Here is a 20,900-nt window from a genome sequence, read left to right as displayed (position 1 = left end):
GGAGGCGTCTCAGGCCTCTCCCCTACCCTGCCACCGCGGGCTGGAAGAAATAAACTCCCTTCAGCCTTAAAGAGGTGATGCTCAGGAGCTGGCTGGGGAGACCCGGAGCGCTGCACAGGCGGCGGAAGCCTCTATGTGATGACTCCCCGGGGGAGCGGGGCGGCGTGGCTCTCAGTGTTTGGGCAGCAGAGGCCGGCGGGTGGCAAGGGGGCTGTTACGTGCCCACCTTTATTTCAAGTCCCAGGACCTCGGACATGGATTCCCATCTGGTGTCCCGTCCTCCCCCCCCCCCCCCAGCCCATCTGCTCCAGCGTGCTCTAAGGGGCTTTTTCCCCAGGGGTTTCTGCCCCAGAATTTAAGATGCGGAGCCGGGCAGCCCTCTCAGGTCCCCGCCTCCTTGTCGTCCCCGTCCCCCCCCTCCGTAAAGACAACTGAAAACCACCAGCTGGGTATGGGGGGCAAGAACATTCTTCCCCTCATTCCGCAGACAAATCTCGAGGGAAACGGAAACTGAGATACTGCAGGACTGTGTGCCGTCGGGCATCACCGCGCCCGGCATCAAGCACCCTACTGCAGCCACCTGTCCGGCTTCCTTCTCTACCCTTCACCCTCCCAGCCACTAAACGCAAGGTTCGGAGACCGGAGGCAGTTATTCCCCGGCCTGTCATCCCTGGATGCAAAGCTTTGGTTTTAAACGTATTTCCACCCGTACTTAAGACGATGAAAGATCAGGAATTCGCTCTATGCATTTAAACATTGCTCTTAATAAGCAGAGTGTGCGGAAGCTCACGCCCGGCCTGTTTAAGGAAGACAGACACATAAAACACACCCGAGCTGTGGGTATAAACCTGCTCTCGGGGTCGTCTTGTTGCTCTTGAGGATCAGTAAGGCTGCAAAAGCAGGGACACATCCGGCAGCATCTCGAAATGCGCCAGTTTTCTTCCCTCCTAAATCAAAGCCATTGGAGGGCATGCTCCCCAGCCAGGGCCGGCGAGCGGCCCCCGAAATTACGACTCTCTATTTCTCATCGGGAAATTCCCCGATGGGGGATAATGGCTGGAAGTCGCAGCGGAGCAGCGCGTCGTTCCCCCTTGCTCCTCTAACCGAGCTTACTGCGGGAGCACAAGCCAAAGGAGCCCTGGCTTTCCGTAGCACGGTTAGTACATGCTCTCGAAATTACTGAATTAGATGGACACAACGGTAAGCTTCTCTCGATTTGGGAGTGGGGGTTTTTCGCCTCCGCTACGCTTATTTTCATATATATATATTTAATTTTATCTGCAGCCTCTTAATAAAGCTCCTTAGAAACCGCGATGGAGAGGCAGATTTTGCACTCTGGAATTTGCTAATTCCTTCAACATCCCCCCCTCCCCGTCCGGAGAGGCACAAACAAATGACAAAGGGGGGAGCTGGGCTTTATTTAGCCACCCGCAGACGCTAACCGGCGTTTCATTTCACGGCTCAGAGGCGGCACGGAAAGAACGGGGGGCCGACGGTTCCCATGGGGTGCCTGCCGGCCTCTTCCCCCCTCTTCCCCTCGTCCGAAACGGCCAGACCTTGCGTCCTTTTGGATTGTAGGGTGCGAGGGTAGCCGGGGCGGTTTTCTACCAAACACCGGGGAAGAAAGGAAGAGAGCAGAGAGGGGTGTCAGGCCTCCTCTCCCCGTGTCTCCAAGAAGAGCGACAGAAACCCCCGGCGCTCACCGCACTGCGCGATCCCGACTCCTCATGGTCCCAGGTGGGGAGCAGCGGGGTTCCGGCCCCGCTCGGGGCAGGTTGGGATCGAACAGGTCTCCCCCCACTCTCCCCGGTCCCGGGAGAAGGCGGATGGCTCCCTTGCTAAGCCACCGCGCCTTTTTTCCCCAGCCTGCTTCCCAACCCCCAGAAAACTCCAATCAAAACAAAATAACACCACCACCCACAGTATTTCTCCCCGAGGCCGTGCCTAGGCACCGACAGGAGCGCCGTGCCGAGGGGCCTACCCCAGGGGCCGGCCCGGCTGCCTCCCGGGGCAGCAGACACTGGGCAGAGCAGAAGCGAGAGGAGCCCGCTTTCCTCGGGAAGGTCCCCCCGAGAAGATGGAGCTGAACCTGCCGCAAAGGAGGAGCGGGGACAAGAGAGGGATTAACCGGACGGCTCTGATATCCCCCCTCCCCCCCGCTCCGCTGCCACCCCGGCACAACTGCCAGCTGGGGTCCCCGCATAGCCAGCACCACCGGCCGCTGTTCCCGGGAGCTGGGAGGGGGGAGAGGCTCGTTTTCCCACGTGCGGCTGCAACGAGCTGTTATCTGCCTTAGGCCTCACAGGACCAGGGCTGCTCCTTGCAGCCCACCCTCCAGCCCTGTGTCACGCGTTGGCTTTCGGGCAGAGAGGGCAGCGCTGCCGCCTCTGCCCCGGCAAGCCGGCTCCCTTCCACTGAAGGCGGGTTTTACCTCGCTAGCACCCCTGCAAGCACCCTGCTTCAGATGCTGGCTTGTCTCGGATTATGTGTTCCCCCTCCCTCAACCCCCTTTGGGGACGCTGGTCTGCCCCATGCCTCCAGTACGGGCCGGGCGGGAGGCGGACGGCCCCTTCCCGAGGAGCCGGGGTGGTTACCTTCGGGGAAGACTGCTCGCATTTTCAGGTAGCTGGTGGTGAGGCGGATAATGGATGCCTTGTCCAGCTGGGAGGTAATGGCCGAGGGCAGAGGCAGGAGTTTGGCCAGTTCGTAGAATTCTCCATTTTCTTTTTCCCGTCTAGTCTTTGCCGCGTTCTTGGATTTTTCCTTCATCGCGACTACTGCAAGCCGAAGATGACACTGGCATATTAGACCCGATTCTTCTGAATTGCAGGGGGCATGGATTTCGGCTTCAGAGTTAGTATTTTCGTTTAAGTAAGAGAAGGAGGGAATTCACCCAAATCAAATCAAATTATAATAATAAAAAATAAAAGCATAAAGGGAGGAAAAAACGGGGAGGGAAAAAAAGTCAATCCAACAAAACAAAAACACCAGCAACAGAAATGGTGCGAAGAGGGGGGAGGCAATCTCTGACCCGCAACCACGACAGGCAAGGCTCTCAAAAGAAGTCAGTTCTGTTCTGACCCTGCGATATCCGCCTCTTGGAAACAGAGGCTAAAAGACCTACAGGAACCCCGGTCCTCTGCCTGCAGCTGGGATCGGAATCTTCTCCGCAACGGGGAACAAATCACCGGGTCCCCTTCAATAAAGGATTTCTACTCAATCCGGCCTCGTCTAAAAATAATAAAAAAAATATTAAAAATAGAGCGTCCACGCAAGAAGTCATTGGGTTAAGCAGGCTGGACCATTTTTGGACATTTTGTCTCTTGAAAAAAAAAAAAAAAGGAAAGGAAAATAATGAAAGACCGAGCTGCTCGTGTAACGACGTGCCAAACGATGTGGTCCCTGAGCGCGCGATGCGAGGAGACGAGCAAGGAGCTGGCGGGGCAGCCCCCTGCTAATCGAAAGTCAAAGCCGGTGCGGAGGGAGCTGGCGGCTGGAGCTCTCCGAAATCACAGGCTCGCATTTTCTTCCGACGCTTCCCTCTCGGCCAGCTCTCGGCGTCTTGCGGTAGAACGACGCTTTCCCCGTCCTCGAGAGGCTGCTTCAGCGGAGCGGCGCGGGGGGCTCCGAGACCCGCGATGCGGCGGCGGTGGCCGGGCTGGGTAGATGGCTGGGCTGCGGGCGCGGGGGGCTGCTGGCCGCGGGGCTGCTCCTGCCGCTCCGGCCGCTGTGCCCAGCTCCAAGTGTGGTTCTCATGCGGAGTCAAATTAAAGGATCCGTTTTCCTTGGGACCAGTGCCACTTCAGCGTTGTCTCTTTCCAAACAAGTCCGAGCGCTGGCAAAGGCGCGGGATAGATTCTGTTGGATTTATTTATTGTTTGTTTGTTTTTTTTTCTTTTTTTTTTTTTTTTTAATTTCCCCTCCTTTTAAAGAAAAAGAATTTGCAAGATCAGGAATTGTTTCTTTTTATTCTTCTTATTTGTCACGCATTTAAATTTTAAAGCGGTAGCTCTTTGCACAGACGTGCCTTTCAAAGGCAGAGAGAGGGTTTGCTACATTCACCTCCCGCAAGGAGCAGTGATCCTCACCATACGGCAAGGATCGAAAGTAAATTTCCCCTCCTCTTGGAAATCCAAGCCGCTGCGCTCCTTGCCTGAAAGCACCGGTATCTCCGGGTTTTGGTTTTTGGTTTTGTGTTTTTTTTTTTTTTTTTTTTTTTTTTTCAGGGCAGAAGGAACTCTGAAGTGGACCCCTCTGTTAATTCTTTAGCAAAGGCTGCAGAAAGCCAGGAGAGCCTCAAGAGGGGAGGGGATAATGTATCCGTGACGTGTCCTCCCGCGCAGCGCCCTCCGAGGGACCCAAATACAGAGGAGCCAGAACAGAGCTGCAATTAGCACTTGCCATGGGACGGAAGGCCGGGGCGTGGGGAGCGGGGGGCGGAGGCCGTCTGCCTGCTGCAGCCCCATCTCGCTCCCCCCGACCTCCCTCTGCAGCAGTGAAGAGCCGGCGGAGACCCGCGGTCCCTTCCCCCGTAACCTGCCGTCGCTCACGTAGGCTCTTGCTGCACCGGCCGTGACCCCGCGGCGCCTGGGGGGCCCTGGTATCCCCCCACCAGGCACCCAGCTGCCGTCTGGGGCCGGGGCATGCGTGGGGCCGTGACCCGCGTGGGGCCTCCATCACCAGACCCATTGTAACGCCATTAGGTCATCCGAGCACTCTCCCCTTGCTGCTCTCGCTCTGGGTAGAAGGGGCAAAATGTACCTGAACACACCTATGTGTGTGTGTATCATGTATACACATGCATATTCATGTATAGCACACATTTATACTATATATGAACATCATATATATATACTCCATGTATATTACACACGTGAGTATGCATGTATATATGCATGTACGCAAGTAAGTACATTTACAAACGCACACATCCATATATATTTACGGGTGCCTCCTCGCACTTCTAAGTGCGGTGAAAGGAAAGTGCGGGGCCGAGCTCCGGATCACCGCAGACCCCCTCGCCGGTGCCGTACCGACGGCCGCCGCTCACCAGCCCCTGATGTGACTCCGCTGCCCGGGGGGCCGCTGTTGACCAGGGCTTAACGCCAGAGTGGCTCTTCGGGGGAAGGTAAAGAAATTCCCCCGAGCGCCCTGGCCTTGCTGTAACCGCGGGGTGTGTGTGTGTGTGTATGTGTGTGTGTGTGCAACTTTGCATGGGTTTTCACAGCGGCCGCTACAACATGAGCGGTGCCCGGGTCACCCCTCCCCGCCAGAGACAGGACTAACCCCCGCCCGGCCGACGCCGTGCCCGACCACGCTTTGACTCGGCTCCTACCCGATGGGAGCCCTTCACTCTCCGAGGGTACCGTCGTGATGCTGCGGAGGGCACGACGGTAGGGACACTCACGTACATAAACCCACTTCCATGGGGAGCCGGCCTTACCCAGTGCCCCTTGGGGGAAGCTGGGCTGCAGGCGGCGACTGAAGAAGCAGCGTGGAGGAAACCCTCGGTGTGAAGAAAAGGAGGGACCAGGCAGAGCTGCGGGCAGAGTCCAGCGGGACTCGGCTCCACAACCGCGGGCACAGGGAGGGCGCGGAGAGGAGGATGGGGTCGCCCGTTTGCAAAACACAATGCACCGGTCCTTAATATTAATCCCCGGCTGGCGGGCGAGTGTGTTTGCTTAAGGTCGCCCGCCCCTCTGTAATTATCCTATTAGACCAGAAAGGGCCCGGCCCGCCGTTGGCGAGGGAAAGGCCACGCTCTTTAACCTCCCCGCCGCCGGCGGAGGCCCCGTCTCCGCGAGCGGGACTTACTTGGCCCCCCGCGCCCTCATCGCTACCCCGGTTCTCCCCTCCCGGGCTGTCTCTCTGGGACGTGCTGCCACGGGAGGCCAGCTGCCGCACTGCTTCTTGGGGGTGGCGAGCGGGAGGCTGGGGCACCCCTCCAAGCATTTGCCGCTTGAAACGTGGGGCCAAGAGGGGGGACAGGAGCCTCGAGGGGCTCCCGGGCCTCTCCTCCCGGGTTCATGTCCTGTCTCTTCCCAAATCCACCGCTCTCCCAGTGCAGGTACCCGGCACCGCGCACGTCCTCTGCTGGCGTGTCCGAGGGGACCGGGAAAAGGATCTCTGTCCTGCCGTCCCGGGTGGGTTTATGCTAAAGCTGGCTTCCAGGTCAAGGAAAACTTAAGAGAAACGGCTGCACAAGGGAGCCCAGGCGATGTGACCCGGTTTTTACCTTCCTGTACTGCCCTTTTCGCACGCAAAACAGGAGCAGCCTCGCAGCGCTCCCGCAAGGTCACCCGTAGCATGGGGACACTTTTGGCTTTGGGGACGGCAGATGTAGGCGGCAATTAAACCCGCCGCATTTTTTTTCCTTGATTTTTTAATTTTTCCTTTTCCTTTTCCTTTTCTACTTTTCTATTTCTATTTCTTTTTGTTTTCCTTTTTTTTTTTTTTCTGAATTATGCTCCGGCTGGGACTTTTTGCCAAGCAAAACAAACCAAAATTAATCTAGGAAAAAAACCCCACCAGTCGAAAAGGAACTGCAGCCTTTCAGGGAAATTCTCAAAAGTCAATACAACCTCCGCCCGTGGCCGAAACTGGACTCATTAGCACAGGTAACAACAAATATATGGGGGAAAATATTATATATATATGTATATGTTGAAAAGTATCTGTATTTCAAGAAGGTCCTAATGGGTCCGATACAGGAAGCTCCGCAATAGTTAACTAGAGAAAGAAACTGTACGGGACGTTTCTGTGTCCTGTAAACAGCATATAGGGACAAAAAATTGGCTCCAAGGCAAGAGAGAGGGGAGCACGTTATGTTCCTAACAAACGACGGTGATTTGGAGAAAGGGCAGGTTTGCGAATGTTTGCAACCTAAGTCCGACAGAAAAAGAAAAGTCCCGGTTGTTACAAGGGTGGCTCAAACCTGTCGAGGTGCATTCGCAATATTCAACTCGGAGAGTCCGAGGTGGCTGCAGGGACCTTCGGGGACGGGCTTCCCTCCGTCCGTTTTAGTAAGAAACTTCCCTTCAGGGAGGAAAAGAAAGAAGGAGAAAAAATAAAACAATTAATTACTTAAATATGCATATCATATTTTCGCTGATGCGCTATTGAATCACACACACACAAAAGCACTGCTACTTAACAGCATTTTCCCCTGATTCGAAACGGGGAAACTGCCCCGGGTGGGAACTCGGAAGTGAGCATTTCTTTCTCAGGTGAGCTGTGTTGCAGAAGAATATTTCACCTTTTGTCTTTTTTTTTTTTTTTTCTTTTGCCTCGCTCCTCCCCCAGGGGTTTAAACTAAAAATGGAAAATAAAGACGAAAATTGTGGATGAAACCAGCCTTCAGCACCCCACAAACAAACTCTACCAGCAGCTTCTTCTCTGCTGGTCTCGCAATGCGCCGGGAGGCACCGGGGCTTGCGCAGCGCGGCCGAGCTCTTGCGCGCCCCACGGCTCGCGTGTGTGCATGTCTCTGTGTGTCTGTGTATCTGTGTATGTCAATGCGTGTGAGGTGTTACGCGGGTCCGGGGGGCGCGCAGCACACGCGTGTCCAGCATTAGGAGGCGAGATGCCGGGGCAGGCGCTGAAGAAGAAGCTCAAAAGGAGGGGGGTTAACGCCTTTATTTTTTGGGGGGAAGGGGTAATCTTGGAGGCAAGTAGCTTCCCTCTGAGGGAGCTGGTCCCGGCACATGCAGGACCCCTCCGGTGCACTATGGGGTGCGCATCCCGCTACTACCCCCACTCTTCTTCCCCAGTCCCCTGCCCGGCGGCGGCTGCTCCAGCCAGCAACTGCGCGGCGAGGGTATGTGTGTTGGTTCCAGGGGAGCTTCAGTCACCGTTTGCAGATCTCAGTGTGTTTTGGTAGGGATGCTGGTAGGGAAGAAGGCCCCAGGCAGGAGGCAGGTCAGGGCTGGGCATCCACTCGTGTCTGTGGAAGTGGTCCCGGTACCAGCTGGTCAACTCTTTGGATAAGCACCTTTGCAGGTCTTCCACATTTGTGTGGTTTCCTGTGTTTCTGTCTCATGTGTTCATATAATACACACAGTGGTAGATGGGTCCAGGCTAGGGAGAGAAGGGCTGTGGGGCCAAGCACAGTGCAGGTCATAACTTTTGTCTGATGTGCTTAGCTAATGTATTAACTGTGAGAAATACCACCAAGTTCCTCAGGAAAGAAAATATCATCAGATATTTTAACATTTACAGGCTGCAACATCAGCATTGGTATGAGCTCAAGAACTAGCAGCTCTTATCGTCCCCAGAGGAATCCCTTGTATTTTTTTTTCCTGTAACTACTGTTCCCAAGTGTGGATGTATACACACACACGCTCACACACACAAATCCTATAAACGCTAATAAAACAGATTCCTCAGGATTTGTTTAACTTTCCCTGGCACCGCAATCTTATATTGATATTCAATGGGGTTACTAGTGTGCATGAGGATTACTAGTTAAGTATAGACCGTAGGATCAACCTTCTAGTATGCCACTTGAACATGTCCCTGCAAATAAGTGAGGTAGGAAACGTAAGCATTGACAATACGATTAATTTGCACTCCAGACTTGAAAGGAAAAAAGGAAGTTAAATCATGGTGCTAGAATTATTAAACTATGCAGAATTGAGGCCTCCGGTTGCAGGGGATCATTTTCAGCTCTTTACTTGAAGCTGTGTTACTACTATTGTCCAACCTTTGCTGGCCACATGGGACAAAGTTTGGCAGTAAGACAGAAAATTATTTCTACTGGGCATGAACTGGAAATATCCAGCTGGGGTGTGGATCCCATTTCTAATCAGAGTGAAGGGAAGAAAAGCTCAGTGCGCTCTCTCGTTACCCAGATAGCATTTTTAGTTTGTCAAAAGCAGCTTGAACTAGCTATTCAGAAAAATATCTGCTGTTTATATATGAAATAAGGCTGTTTTGTTTTTTTTCCTTAAAACTAATAGATTTATTTTTTTTCTGTACATGAGGTGGGGGCGTACAAGGTGTACACAATGTACAGTGCCTTTACATAACATACAGTGATAATACAGGCATGAAACACTGCGGGAGCTGTCAGAGTTGATGGACTGATCCAAATGGATGACATTTGCAAAAAATATGTGGAAGTTAAAAACACTGAATGCTCATGTTTTTGGGTCGGGTTTTTAATTTCAGTTTTTTAAGGAGAATAAGGTTATTTGTTAAGGCAAACTTCATTCCTTTTTCCAACTGGATCTGGAATTTGATGAATTTTCTGAAAGTATTTTCATAAAATTCAGATAATTGATATTAATTTTCATGACCAAACTTTTATGACCAAACTTTTGTTTCTGCTCATGTAAACTGAAAACCATATTTCAAATTTTAGCTGCAGTAGAGAGTTTAAAGGGTGAAACCTGTCCTTAGGAACAGGAGAGGGAATGTATTAATCACAGAGAGGAAGCTTCTAGGATCAAGAAATAGGAAAAACCTAGTAGGAAAAGCACACAGTGGAGCATTTCTACTCTATCTGTCTGGAACCCTTTGAACATTATGAAGGTCAAAGTAAGTATTTTTATTTACTATTTTAAAGTTTATGTTCAGTGACTTGAACTTGTTTTCTCAATGGCCCTCTGCTCATATGAATAGTGTGACTAATCTAGTGGAGATGAGTAATGGATCTGTGAGGAATAGAGGAATTCTGATGCAAAAACATCTCTCTGTTTTCTGGTGGTATTTTATGCTTCTTGGCATTCAATATATTATATAATGGCTGTCATAAGAACTTCAGTAATACTTTATGGTGAAGTTTATAAATACTTTAGTCATGATTTAGAAATGATGAATGGAAAACACTATACATAATTATGTGATGTTTTACCATGTTCTAAGAACATTCACAAGCAAATGTATATGCTTTCATTAACTACTGTACCTTTGATTTGTTGTTACATCCTGATTCAATATTTTTTCATTTGCCCATTGAGAGCTTTGCAACACATGTAATAGCTTATTTCTAAATAGTTATTTTGCCATGTATGTGCAGAGAAATTTAAGAAAAGGTTAATCTATTCACATGGGACTGGGGCATTATTGCAAGGGAGAAGGGATGAAGAAGGGAAGCTGAGGTTCTAGAGAAGGTTGCTTTTGTGAACTTAAGACCTTAGCCCTGCAAATGAAAATCTATCAGCCAACTGTCCTAGCTTAAAACAGCATGGAATAATCACAGCAGTGCAGCCTCAGCAAGGCATGACAAGGCACTGAGAAGAGTGGGAAGGGGGGTCTGTCTACTTGAAAGTGTGGTTAAGATGATTAGACAGGTCTATCATGGGCATGGGAAAAGCAAAGATTCACAAGCTCGGCTCTTAGGGAACTGGTGGTTCAATGGATGCAATGCCTTTTGGTTCAAAAGGCAGAGCAGAGGGCAACCTTATACCACAGTGTCTTGTTTGAAATGGGTTGCAAGTCTCCCAATCTTCATCCTTGCAGAGTCAAGGCTTTTTTTGTGTGTAAGGAGCCATTTGAGCTGACCTCACCAAAGGCAGAATGCAAGAGATGTTCCCTGCCTCTGTTCATGTCTTTTCATTATAAAAACAGACAGTTTGCTTCTGGTCACCCTGAGCTTCCCCAGTAGCAGTGAGATTGAAAAGTTATGCCATTTGGATAGTAATTGCGACAATGCAACTGCATTTGCCGTTGAAGCATTTCAAAACCATCCTGCATGGACACACAAAGAATTTGCTTGTATTGGTAACTCACCCCTCAACAAACTCGCACCAGCAGGTTTTGCAGCTGAACTGCTAGTCAGTCATCAGATGTATTTGAAAGGCGAGCTACTCAGTATAGGAACTTGCTGCTATTTCTCATTACTGTTTCCAGCTTTGGCTATAACTCACATGCCTTCTTCCTTTTGTCAGGGTTCATATTATCAAGGTTTCCATGCTTTATTATGGGAACTTGGGATGTGTTCGATCATAACTGAACAAAGATGACCTAAGTTCAGTCTCTGTTAACAACGGAAAGATACTCAGAAGATACTGCCCTCTAAAATGATCTGTTTGACCTTTAGACACTGATGCTGAAATTTGATCCCCAAGACCCACCAATACCAAAGAATTAGACACTTCAGTCACTGGATGCCATTTAAATGTGCTCTCAGTTTCAGAGCTCAAAGCCAGATGCAGAAAGGGACTCAGGAAGAATGCAGATGCTGAAGTCTAAAATGGGAATGCTGAGCACTTCCACTCAGTTGCTGCCTAATTATGGATATATCTAAAGCCCAATTTTCATCATCACAGCTCCCCAAACACACCCCCAGTTGCATCTCAGCATCAGCAGGGCAGAGCTAGCATGGTACCTGATGCAGGCCAAGGAAGCAAGTATTTCTCTGCTTCTCTCCTTTGATCTGTGCCCAATACAGTCAATAAATACACTGTAAAAATGTGCTGAAAGCTTCTTCCTCTCCAAGATCAATAGGAGAAGATGTCCTCATGCATAAAACAAGGAGGGTCTTGAGGATCAAATTCCAGGTGTCCCTCCCATGGGAATCAGTCCTCTGGCATCAGTTCTTCATTAACCTCTCCAACGTGAGTCCTTCCCACAGGATGCAGTTCTTCACAAACTGCTCCAGCATGGGTCCTTTCCACAGGGAGCAGTCCCTCATGAACAAGCTGATCCAGAGTGGGTCCCCCATGGGGTCACAAGTCCTGCCAGCAAACCTGCTCCAGCATGGGCTTCTCTCTCCATGGGGCCACAGATCCTGCCAGGAGCCTGCTCCATTGAGGGCTTCCCACAGGGTCACACCTTCTTTGGGCATCCCCCTGCACCAGCATGGGATCCTCCTTGGGCTGCAGGTGGATATCTTCTCCACCATGGACCTCCATGGGCTGCACCACGGGTTGCAGGGGCATCCCTGCTCTGTTGCCTGGAGCACCTCCTCCCCTCCTTCTGCACTGACCTTGGAATCTGCAGAGCTGTTTCTCCCATGTATTCAGGAGAATATTGCAGCTCTCCGGCGGCAACAGCACAGTTGTTGTGTTGTGGGTTTTTTTTTCCCCTCATGTTTTGTTTTTTTTGTTTTCCTTTTTTTATGTGCCCCATCCCCCCTTACATCTGTTATCCCAGAGTCACTACCAGCATTGCTGATGGGCTTGCTTGTGGCCACTGGTGGGTCTGTCTTGAAGTTGGCTGTCATTGGCTCTGTGGACAGAGAAGCAGCTTTTAGTACCCTCTCAGAGAAGCCACCTCTGTAGCCCTCCTACTACCAAAACTTTGCCATGCAAACCCAACACACTTGTGCATTAAGAGTATGTTAGAGATATCAGACCATTGTTCACTTGAGTGTGTGAGGTGGGTACTTTCCTACTGAATTAATTTCATTGTGCACAGAAGAATCAGGATTTACTGGGGAAATTTTTTGTATCTTTTCAAAGGGGTCTTTATTTGTCTGCTTGTTTTTAATGTTTATTATTTGAGGACATACACTGAACACAAACGCATTAAAATTCCTTGGAGTAGAATGAGGTGCAGGACTTCCCCCTCCTAGCCAACTGCCCTGCCAAGCAGGATAGGATCACACTATTTTTTGGTTCCTTTCCTTTAGATTTTCTAGGCAGAGCAGCCTGGAGTGAGCAGAAAGGACTGGGAGTCTCAGCTCCATTTATATCCTGCTGTTGGAAAGATGGAGATAAAAGTTTGAACTTCCTCGAAGGCAATTGAACTTGCCCCTTATTTCATGAATTCAGGATCACTCTGTGGTCTGGCAGGAAGATGAGGAAAACTGGTGCTCTGCTTCCAGTCTCAGAGCTTAAAAAGCATTTGCCTTTTTTTTTTCCTTCCCTTACTCCCCCCACCTCCAAACAAAAAAACAACCAAAACCAAATTAAAATGTTAAAAGAAATCCCAGTCAGGGAAGCTCATGATGAGGAAGATGTTTAAGTCTGATGTATGAAAAAGGCTGTAAGAACCATTCCACTCCCTCAGCATTTCCCTGTGAAACACTCACTTGGGTGTTACAGTGCTCAGCTTTTTTATGCATTCTCTTCAGTAGAATCCAATCCCATAGCAGATTAGGTAGCTAACCTTGAGTTTGGAAATGATGGATGCTGGGATTTGGATTATTTACAAGGAGCTGCAACACTTGAAGCTTATGTCTTCAAAATAATATTTTTTTTTTCTTGTATTTTCCTACCTTAAACAAGCAAGCCAACCAAACTAAACCAAAACCAAGAAAAATCTGTTTTACATTACAATGGAGCAACACATTAAATTATTCCACTATTTTCTGGTGCTCTTAACTTGGAGTTGCCAATATTCCTGACATCATATGTTCTCATATAACCATCTCCATACAACAAACCTCAGCCAAATAAGATTCTTGGACTTAAGTCTCCAAAATGGTGGACACCATGGTGTCATGGCAAGAAAGACACCTCCCCTCCACCACTCCTTCCTTCCAAAACAGTGTAGAATTTTCTTGCATTTCCAGACATGAAATGTACTTATTTTCTGAGATAAGAAATCAGCAGATTCCCCCCATCAACAGAAACTGATACACACTGTAGTCTACAAACACTCCTTTTATCACTTGAATGGTTTCAGAAAGGCTTTTATTTCTTCACCTCCCGCTACCTGATATAAAAGACAAATTCTGAATGTGCTTCCTCCTCTCTCCTCCCTTTTGAACTCAGAGCCCTTTCTGTATTTATTTTCTTCCAAGTTTTCTCTGCTTCAGGGTTTCTCCAGCACCAGAGACATGCTACGAGCGTATCATGGGACACCTTCTTGTGCGCTGGGATTGGCAGACAACTGTTTACCCTGAATAGATTGCAAGTATCGCACAGTGCAAATACTCACAGTGGGATTGATTACACTGATGTCTCTGACCCTCTGAACACATGCAGCATGGACCAGAAAAACCAGAGGGGATGTTAGACTGAGCTGAATATTTGTGCAATTAATGTGAGATAAATATTCTCTCAACTGCCTATTCAGTGCTTTACTGACTGTTAGAGACCTATCATTAAGGAAGTTTGCAGTCTAATTCCATAAACATACAGGATTTCAGGCAGGTCAGTAGAACAGACTTTAAACTGAGGCATACAAAAGCAAAGTGAGAGGAAATAGGAGTAAGAACACAGAGAATATTATTTATCATGAATGCCTGAGAGAATCATCTAGAGAGCTGAACTGAATTTAGAGGGAGATAAAGCTGACAGATGAATCTTAACCAAATCCAAGATGAGAGAACAGCATGATTGGAGAAATAAAATAGATGTGGTGATGATAGCCTCTAGAAGAGCAGTGAAGCTCTGCAGAAGTTCAAACCCATTTTCAATAAAATGTTTTATCTCTGGGGATTACTCAACCAGAAACTACAACTCTGCTGAGATTTGTCTCAACACCAGTAAAAATGCACAGGTCTGATACTGCAAACAGAGTTCCTGTGAAGAGGCTAAACTCCTCATGAATCAATATCATGGTCTTCAGTATTAACATGGCTTTCAGTCAGTGGAGGCTTTTTCTAGTGATGTAATGTTTTTAACTTGATATCCTACTCCGTAATCCTAGTGAGGACAGAGATGCTGTGGAACCAGGCAATACTGGAACAATCTTAGCTTCCCTATGAGCTTTTGGTTAAATGGCTTAATAATTTCGCAGGTTCAGCACCTATGACACATAACTTGTCTCAAGAGACTGATGTTTACTATCTAGTGAAATCAGACCTGATGCTGAAATATTAAAAAGAAGGACTTCAGTCCTGCCTGCCTGTGTTCTGGTCCCCCACAGATATTCACTTCTGGTTTTGATGTCCTCTGTTTTTGTAAACCAAATGAAAAGAATTTGAAGACTGTTTGGGTATTCATATCTACATAAGCATATGCTTATGTAGGACCTTTGATAACTTGATTTTAACAAAAAGGTAAATTAAGTAAGGAATTTCAACTCTTAACTCTAAATTTCCCAGGGTTTGACAGATTAAATCAAATCCGTAAGGGCATTTTACCATAGTATTTTTCTGCTCAAGTATGTGATTTATGTCCTCTTTTTATTACATGAACCTTTGTCTCAGTACTATTGGATTTAGTCTACTAATGGGTCTCAGCTGATTTTATTTTACTATCTGCAAATTTTTGCACACAAAACCAGACAAATGCCATGCAGGGGTAAATTAAATCATGCAATTTAGTGAAAAAGCAAGTTACTGAGAGAATAAGATTTTAACTGTTGATCCAAAACAGCTCTGCCTGTAAACAATGGATCCTTGGTGTTTACTGTATACTATCTGTCTAAATACAAGGATTACTGTTTCCTCTGGTGTAGCAACTGGCTGGAGGTTCTCACTAGTAGCTGTTATTAGTAGCAATGACACATTAATTGAACTTCACTGCTTCCAGGTGTGTGGCACACTCCAGGGTCACCCAGTGCACTACAGTTTCATGTGTATTCAATTACTGTAGCATTATGAAGGAATGCAACATGTCATGCATTAAAATGTCAATTACCACTTTTATGGGATAGCGAGTAAAATAAACCAATGAGCTTTTCATAGCGCCAGTTTTGTCTGCTTGGTTGCTGTAAGCATCCAATGAAGCATGCCTTCATCCCCTTCCTCATCTATGCAACCAGAAGAGAGAAATGAATTTAGAAATTAGTGCTCAGTGTTAGAAATTGTTAGATTACTTGTGTATGAATGAGTGGCTTGAATGGATCATGTGGTACTGTTATTAGTGATGCACCATAGAATGGTTAGGGTTGGAAGCGGCCTTTAAAGCTCATTTAATCCAACCCCCCTGCCATGGGCAGGGACATCTTCAACTAGATCAGGTTGCTCAGATCCCCATCGAACCTGACCTTGAATGTTTCCAGGGTTGTGGCATCCTGTTATGAATGAATCAGTAATGGTTCACCTCAGTGATTTGGTCTGAGACGCTCAATGTCATGGGCAAAAACTCTCAGGTGTTTTCAGGGACACAAAACAGTTGACACCCTGCTCTCTATCTGAATCAGCTGTAGCATCTTTGCTGGAGCAAATCTGGATGTGATTCATAGGTTTTTCCTGAAGTTTTACGGTGTAAATGTTCACACCAGAGACACCCTCGGAAATCTCCCCCTTTAAAGAGAAATGCCTTTCTTTTTATCAAGGTGCTTGTTCTCCCCAGGAAGGTCTCTATCCTGCTGTCCCTTTAGGTAAGTTGTTGTTGGGAAATCCCCTAAAATCCAACTTTTTGGATTAAATAGAAGGCTGAATCTTTGAAAGCAAATTTGAGCTAAAGGATATGGAATAAAAATATCCTTGCAATATTACTATTGTATAGTATTTTCATACCTTTGAATATTACTGTTGTATAATATTTTCATATATCTAATTATGTTCCATGACATTTCAATGATCACAGTTTTTACTGGTAAACTATTTTTAAGATGTATTTTAAAATTATTTGTTTAATATGAAGTTCTGCTTAAGGAGTGAATGATTACCAAGCCACATGGTCAGCTGAATATTTATCAGCAGCATTTTTTTGTGTCACTGCTTAAGCCAAAAGTTGTTGCATAAACCTTACATAAGTAGTATTTATATTGAGAGCTTCTTAAAGATCAAGATAAGTAAATTACTAGATAAAGGTAGGTATTTATTTTAGCATTTAAACTGTGTAGCTTTTTAGTCTATTTCCACAGACCTTCCTGACCTTGGAAGCTGGCAGGGATAGAAACTTCTATGGTGCTGGTAAGGACACTGGATCAGCTTCTTACATCAATAACATCCTGAAGAAGTATTCTAACTGCTTTTAACTAGGTCTTTCAAAAGCTATTGTAAACTGTGAATTAAGAGAGTGAACCTTTTATATGAAAGCCTGGGAACAGTGGAAAATAATGTGGTCTGCATTCATGGATGATATGTTTTGTACCACATTAAATTTTGACTATGTTTCCTACAACTACAGGAGATTTTGCCCCTGATTTTGAAAGTTCTTACTGTGAAAAAGAATCCCCCCCCAAAAAAAAAAAAAAAAAAAGAAAAGGCATCAGACTGGAATCACAAACATGCAGCAGACCCAAGGTTAAGATAATAACTGAATTCCAGTGATTCCTTAGTTTCTCCATTTCTCTGCTGGAAATGGGTTTTGAGAAAGTATCATCCCAGGGATGCTCCTTGTCTATCATGCCAAAGCTGTGTGGTATCTGGCAGTGTGATGCAGAGTTCAACCTAAGAACAAGACAATTTTTACTAAGGAATATGATAAATTTCCTGTAACTTGAGGCCTTTAAAATTAACTTGGGTGTGCAGATACACAGCGTGCTAATTCAAAATCCCCAAGTCTTATTTCTAGCTCTTCAAATTTATACAATCCGATGAGGCTAAACACACAAAAGTCACAAGGATAGCGTTCTGTAGGCTGGATCCTGCTGGAGATTCAGGGAGATCTCTGAGAAAGACAGAAGAAAGCTGTAATGATCCCTTCCGGTCTTAAAATCTACAAATTTGCCCTGAATCATGCAGAGAAATTCTTACAAATTTAAAAAAGCACTCTTGTTTCCCAGTCCCCTCTTTTATCTGTAATCACACACAATACCTAGTTGCCTACTGGGGAAATATATATAAGATAAATGAACACATTTTGTCAGTTTTAACCAACCAACCAACAAACCAAAGACAAAAAAAGACCCTAAAACAGGCTAACAGTTCTTTAAGACCCTGAGTGTCAGAAACAAATATATTTTCATGGGTTCTTCAGAAGAATGCAGATGCCTAAAGAACTGGTTGTGAGCAACCTTTTGAAAGACAGAAGGATAAACACATTTTCACAGTCTATAAAAATATCTCTACACATACACATGCATATAAATACATATATGAAAGGTTATGGGGAATATTAAGTTGCACATCATTACTTTAGAAAGCACATAAATGGCTCTTTCTGATCTCTGTGTTTGTGAAAAAAAACCCAAACAAACCAAAACCCCATCAAACTCTAGATCACACAGCATTTCAAAATGAAACTGCAAAATACGGACTGTGACCATTTCTTATTTATAAACATGTGCTATAAAAAGCCAGAATATACACTTTATTTTTAAATTCAACACACAAGTGGATATTGTTTTAAGCAGACATTTAAAATAGTTCCCTTGAAAGACTAATTCTCAAAGTAAAGAATAATATGGGTAATTTGAATAGTGCCATTGAAAGGAAGTCAATTCAGAGACAGCCTTTGGCTTTGCATGGTTGTGGTGAGCTCTTTGATGCAATTATTTCCTGTTGGCACAGATCATGATATGACACAACACGTTGCCTTGTGGGGGAGCAGAAGACAAATAAACATCTTTAGAAAATTTTCTTGCCTTTTTACTTTAGGTGCTTCGCTTGGACAGTTAAATTAGGAGTGTGGGAGCCCAGTATGAGCCATCAAAGGTGCTAAGTTTGGTTCCTCAGAGCACCTACATAAGTGATTTCGCGTGAGATTCTGTCTCAGTCCATCTAAGATATATGCCCCTTAAAGGACAAGACTTTTCCCTTTGTGAAATGTCATCATCTCATTTCACTCACTTCAGCAGAGAACTTTTCCTGCTCTATTAAATATCTATTCTGTCATTGTGTTTTGGGAGAAGACCATCCATCCATTAAGAACTGAGCACATGCAATTTGGACGAGAAACGTTAATGTATTTTGTACTCTGTTGACTGAGGCCTCTGTGCAGGCAGAATATGCCTAATTTTAAGTGGTCTCACTGACTTTTGGGACTGCTGACATGATTAAAATTAAGCACATGTTTCAGTCCCTTCCTGAATCAAAGTTCAAATGAGATTCTAAATGGTTGCTTGACTTTACATCACATTAACATTAGCAATTTCCTGGCTATTGTTTTTCTTCTCCCACAGTGGTGACTTTTCCAAAATAGATCCCTCATCTGACTGTAAAGGTAAATGAAAATCAGGCCCATTAAATTTACTGTCTGTAAAACGCTAATGCCTAACAAACAGTATCTTTACATTTAGATGGCATTTTTATCCTGAGGAATCTCAAATCACTCTATAAACCCTGACCTTGGTCCTAAAGTCACTTACATACGTGAGCAACTTTATATTGTATATCAGACAGGATTACACATAAATGTGAAATTACTGATAAGCGTTAGTGTTTGCATATTGAAGAATTTAATGTATAAGTGTCACTCTGGAAAAAATGTTATTAAGATTGCACTTTATGCATAAACAATACTTTCTATTCAACCAGCTTGCAGAAATGTGTGCTGTTTATCATATACCAAATAATGTTTCTTGTCTGCAATCTTACAGCTGTTGCATTTGTACTTTTAAAGGAATGCAAGTAATTCCAGGATTTATTGGCAACTGTCACAAGGAAAGTGTTAATGAAAATCAGAACCGCAAGTCACATAAACTAGGCATCACTTAGGGGTTTTCACATTATATTCTCAAATACTGTAAATACCAGATTAAAATTCACTAAGCATGTGATGACATCTGGCTGTTTTGCCAGATTTCATAGTCCTATTGTGTTGACTGATGAAAAGGTAAGTTGACCAAGTCTGCAACAATATCATTCATAACTGTAACTTCTATAAATTCTTCTAGACTGCAATCTCTACGTAATATCCAGACAAGGCATCCTGATCTAGAAAGCTTTTCCTAGGGTATCCTGAAATGATCATCTTTTTTAAATTTTGCAGTATTCATCACCCTCTTGGCAGTTGCTCTTGCCCTTGTCTTTTTTTTTCTTTTTTTGTTATTTTTTGTTTGCTTGGGGGGTTTTTGTTTTGTTTGTTTGGTTTGGTTTGTTTTTTTTTTTTTCTTGACGAGAACCACAAGAATTTGTATCAGAAAGCTGAGCCTTTCGTTGTAGACACTTATATTATGTAGCCTTTTCGCAGTCTGACCACACTGCACCTTAAATGCAGCTAGGTAACTTTTTAGGCCCTTTGCAATTCCCCCATCCTTTTGCTAGTAGATTAGGAAAGTATCACAGCATCACACCCATCTTTTAAAAGTCCTGAACATGCTGTAAAATACCTGTTGACTTACTCAAAGAAGTGTCCTGATGAAGGTAGACTTAATCATGTTAAAGCAAGATATAAAAGACAGATTCTTTTCTCATTTCTTTCATTCATCTTGACACTTGACAATCCTGCCTGTGCTAGGGTCACCATGGGATTTGCTGTTTTACTCTTGTTGGACAACATTGCTCATGGTGGGAAAAATTCTGAGATTAGCAGCCGCCTTTGAAAAACAAATACCCTTCCCTCCTTCTCCTTCAGTAGGTCAGTCAGTCTTTTGTTCAGTTCCACATATAATAAAAACAATGTTACAATAGCAGAAAATATTCTGTATCAATTACTTGTTTTACAGGAATTCAGTGGAATAGAATTTGTAATTTTTTAAACTTGCATAACTTAGGATGCAATGAACAAGAAGGGCACTCATACTTTTATTTTACTAAGCTGTTTTAAAAAAAAATCTGTTTTCATCCAAGAGAAAATATTTGATGTGATTCCTCTATTTGCTTCAGCAGAAAAAAAAGTATTTGTCAAAATCATCCAGATAAAGTGTCTTCTTAATTTGCCTTATAATACATCATAGTATTTCACACACCACATAAAATACAGTCCTATATCTGGAGGTCTCTGTCTGTATTCAGAACTTGTATATGTGCTAGATGCTGATTATTCTACTCAAGCACTTCTCATTATTCTATTTAAGCACTGATCATTCAGCATAGTCAAAAGATGAGATAAAAATCAGCTTTATTTCTTATTCTGAGAAAAGCTGACATCAGGATCAATAAATCCTGACAGAAGCTATTAACATTTTAATGAGTTACTCAATAATATTCTAAAGATGTGTTGGCAAGTCAAGCCTCCTTTGATTAAGGACAAATTTCTTAGACTACTGTAAATATATATTTCAAGGTC

The 20,900-nt window shown here is 45.3% G+C and overlaps 1 protein-coding gene and 1 long non-coding RNA gene across 3 annotated transcripts in view; one reads left to right on the top strand and one right to left on the bottom strand.

Annotated features, from left to right (window-relative positions):
• Nucleotides 1-4,723, bottom strand: part of SIM2 (SIM bHLH transcription factor 2) — a 60,915-nt gene extending 56,192 nt beyond the window's left edge. The window contains exons 1-2 of one of the 2 annotated variants that reach the window (XM_062622309.1): nt 3,125-4,723; nt 2,595-2,777 (exon numbers count right to left, since the gene is read on the bottom strand). In XM_062622309.1, the coding sequence (XP_062478293.1) occupies nt 2,595-2,769 (175 nt within the window). In that variant the 5' untranslated portion in view covers nt 2,770-2,777; nt 3,125-4,723. Of the gene's footprint in view, nt 1-2,594; nt 3,001-3,124 lie in introns of those variants that run through there. The other variant, XM_062622308.1, reaches the window with a different exon arrangement.
• LOC134165478 (uncharacterized) lies at nt 2,804-3,253 on the top strand. Its single transcript, XR_009965547.1, has 2 exons — nt 2,804-2,853; nt 2,998-3,253. It is a non-coding gene; the product is annotated as an uncharacterized LOC134165478 (long non-coding RNA).
• Nucleotides 4,724-20,900: the final 16,177 nt, after the last annotated feature.

Source organism: Pezoporus occidentalis, unplaced genomic scaffold (assembly GCF_034315485.1).
Source record: "Pezoporus occidentalis ecotype Australia unplaced genomic scaffold, CSIRO_AGI_Poc_V1 ctg24, whole genome shotgun sequence".
Lineage (NCBI taxonomy): Eukaryota > Metazoa > Chordata > Aves > Psittaciformes > Psittacidae > Pezoporus > Pezoporus occidentalis.
The sequence above is the reverse complement of the archived record's forward strand: the minus strand, read 5'-3'. Positions and strand labels throughout refer to the sequence as shown.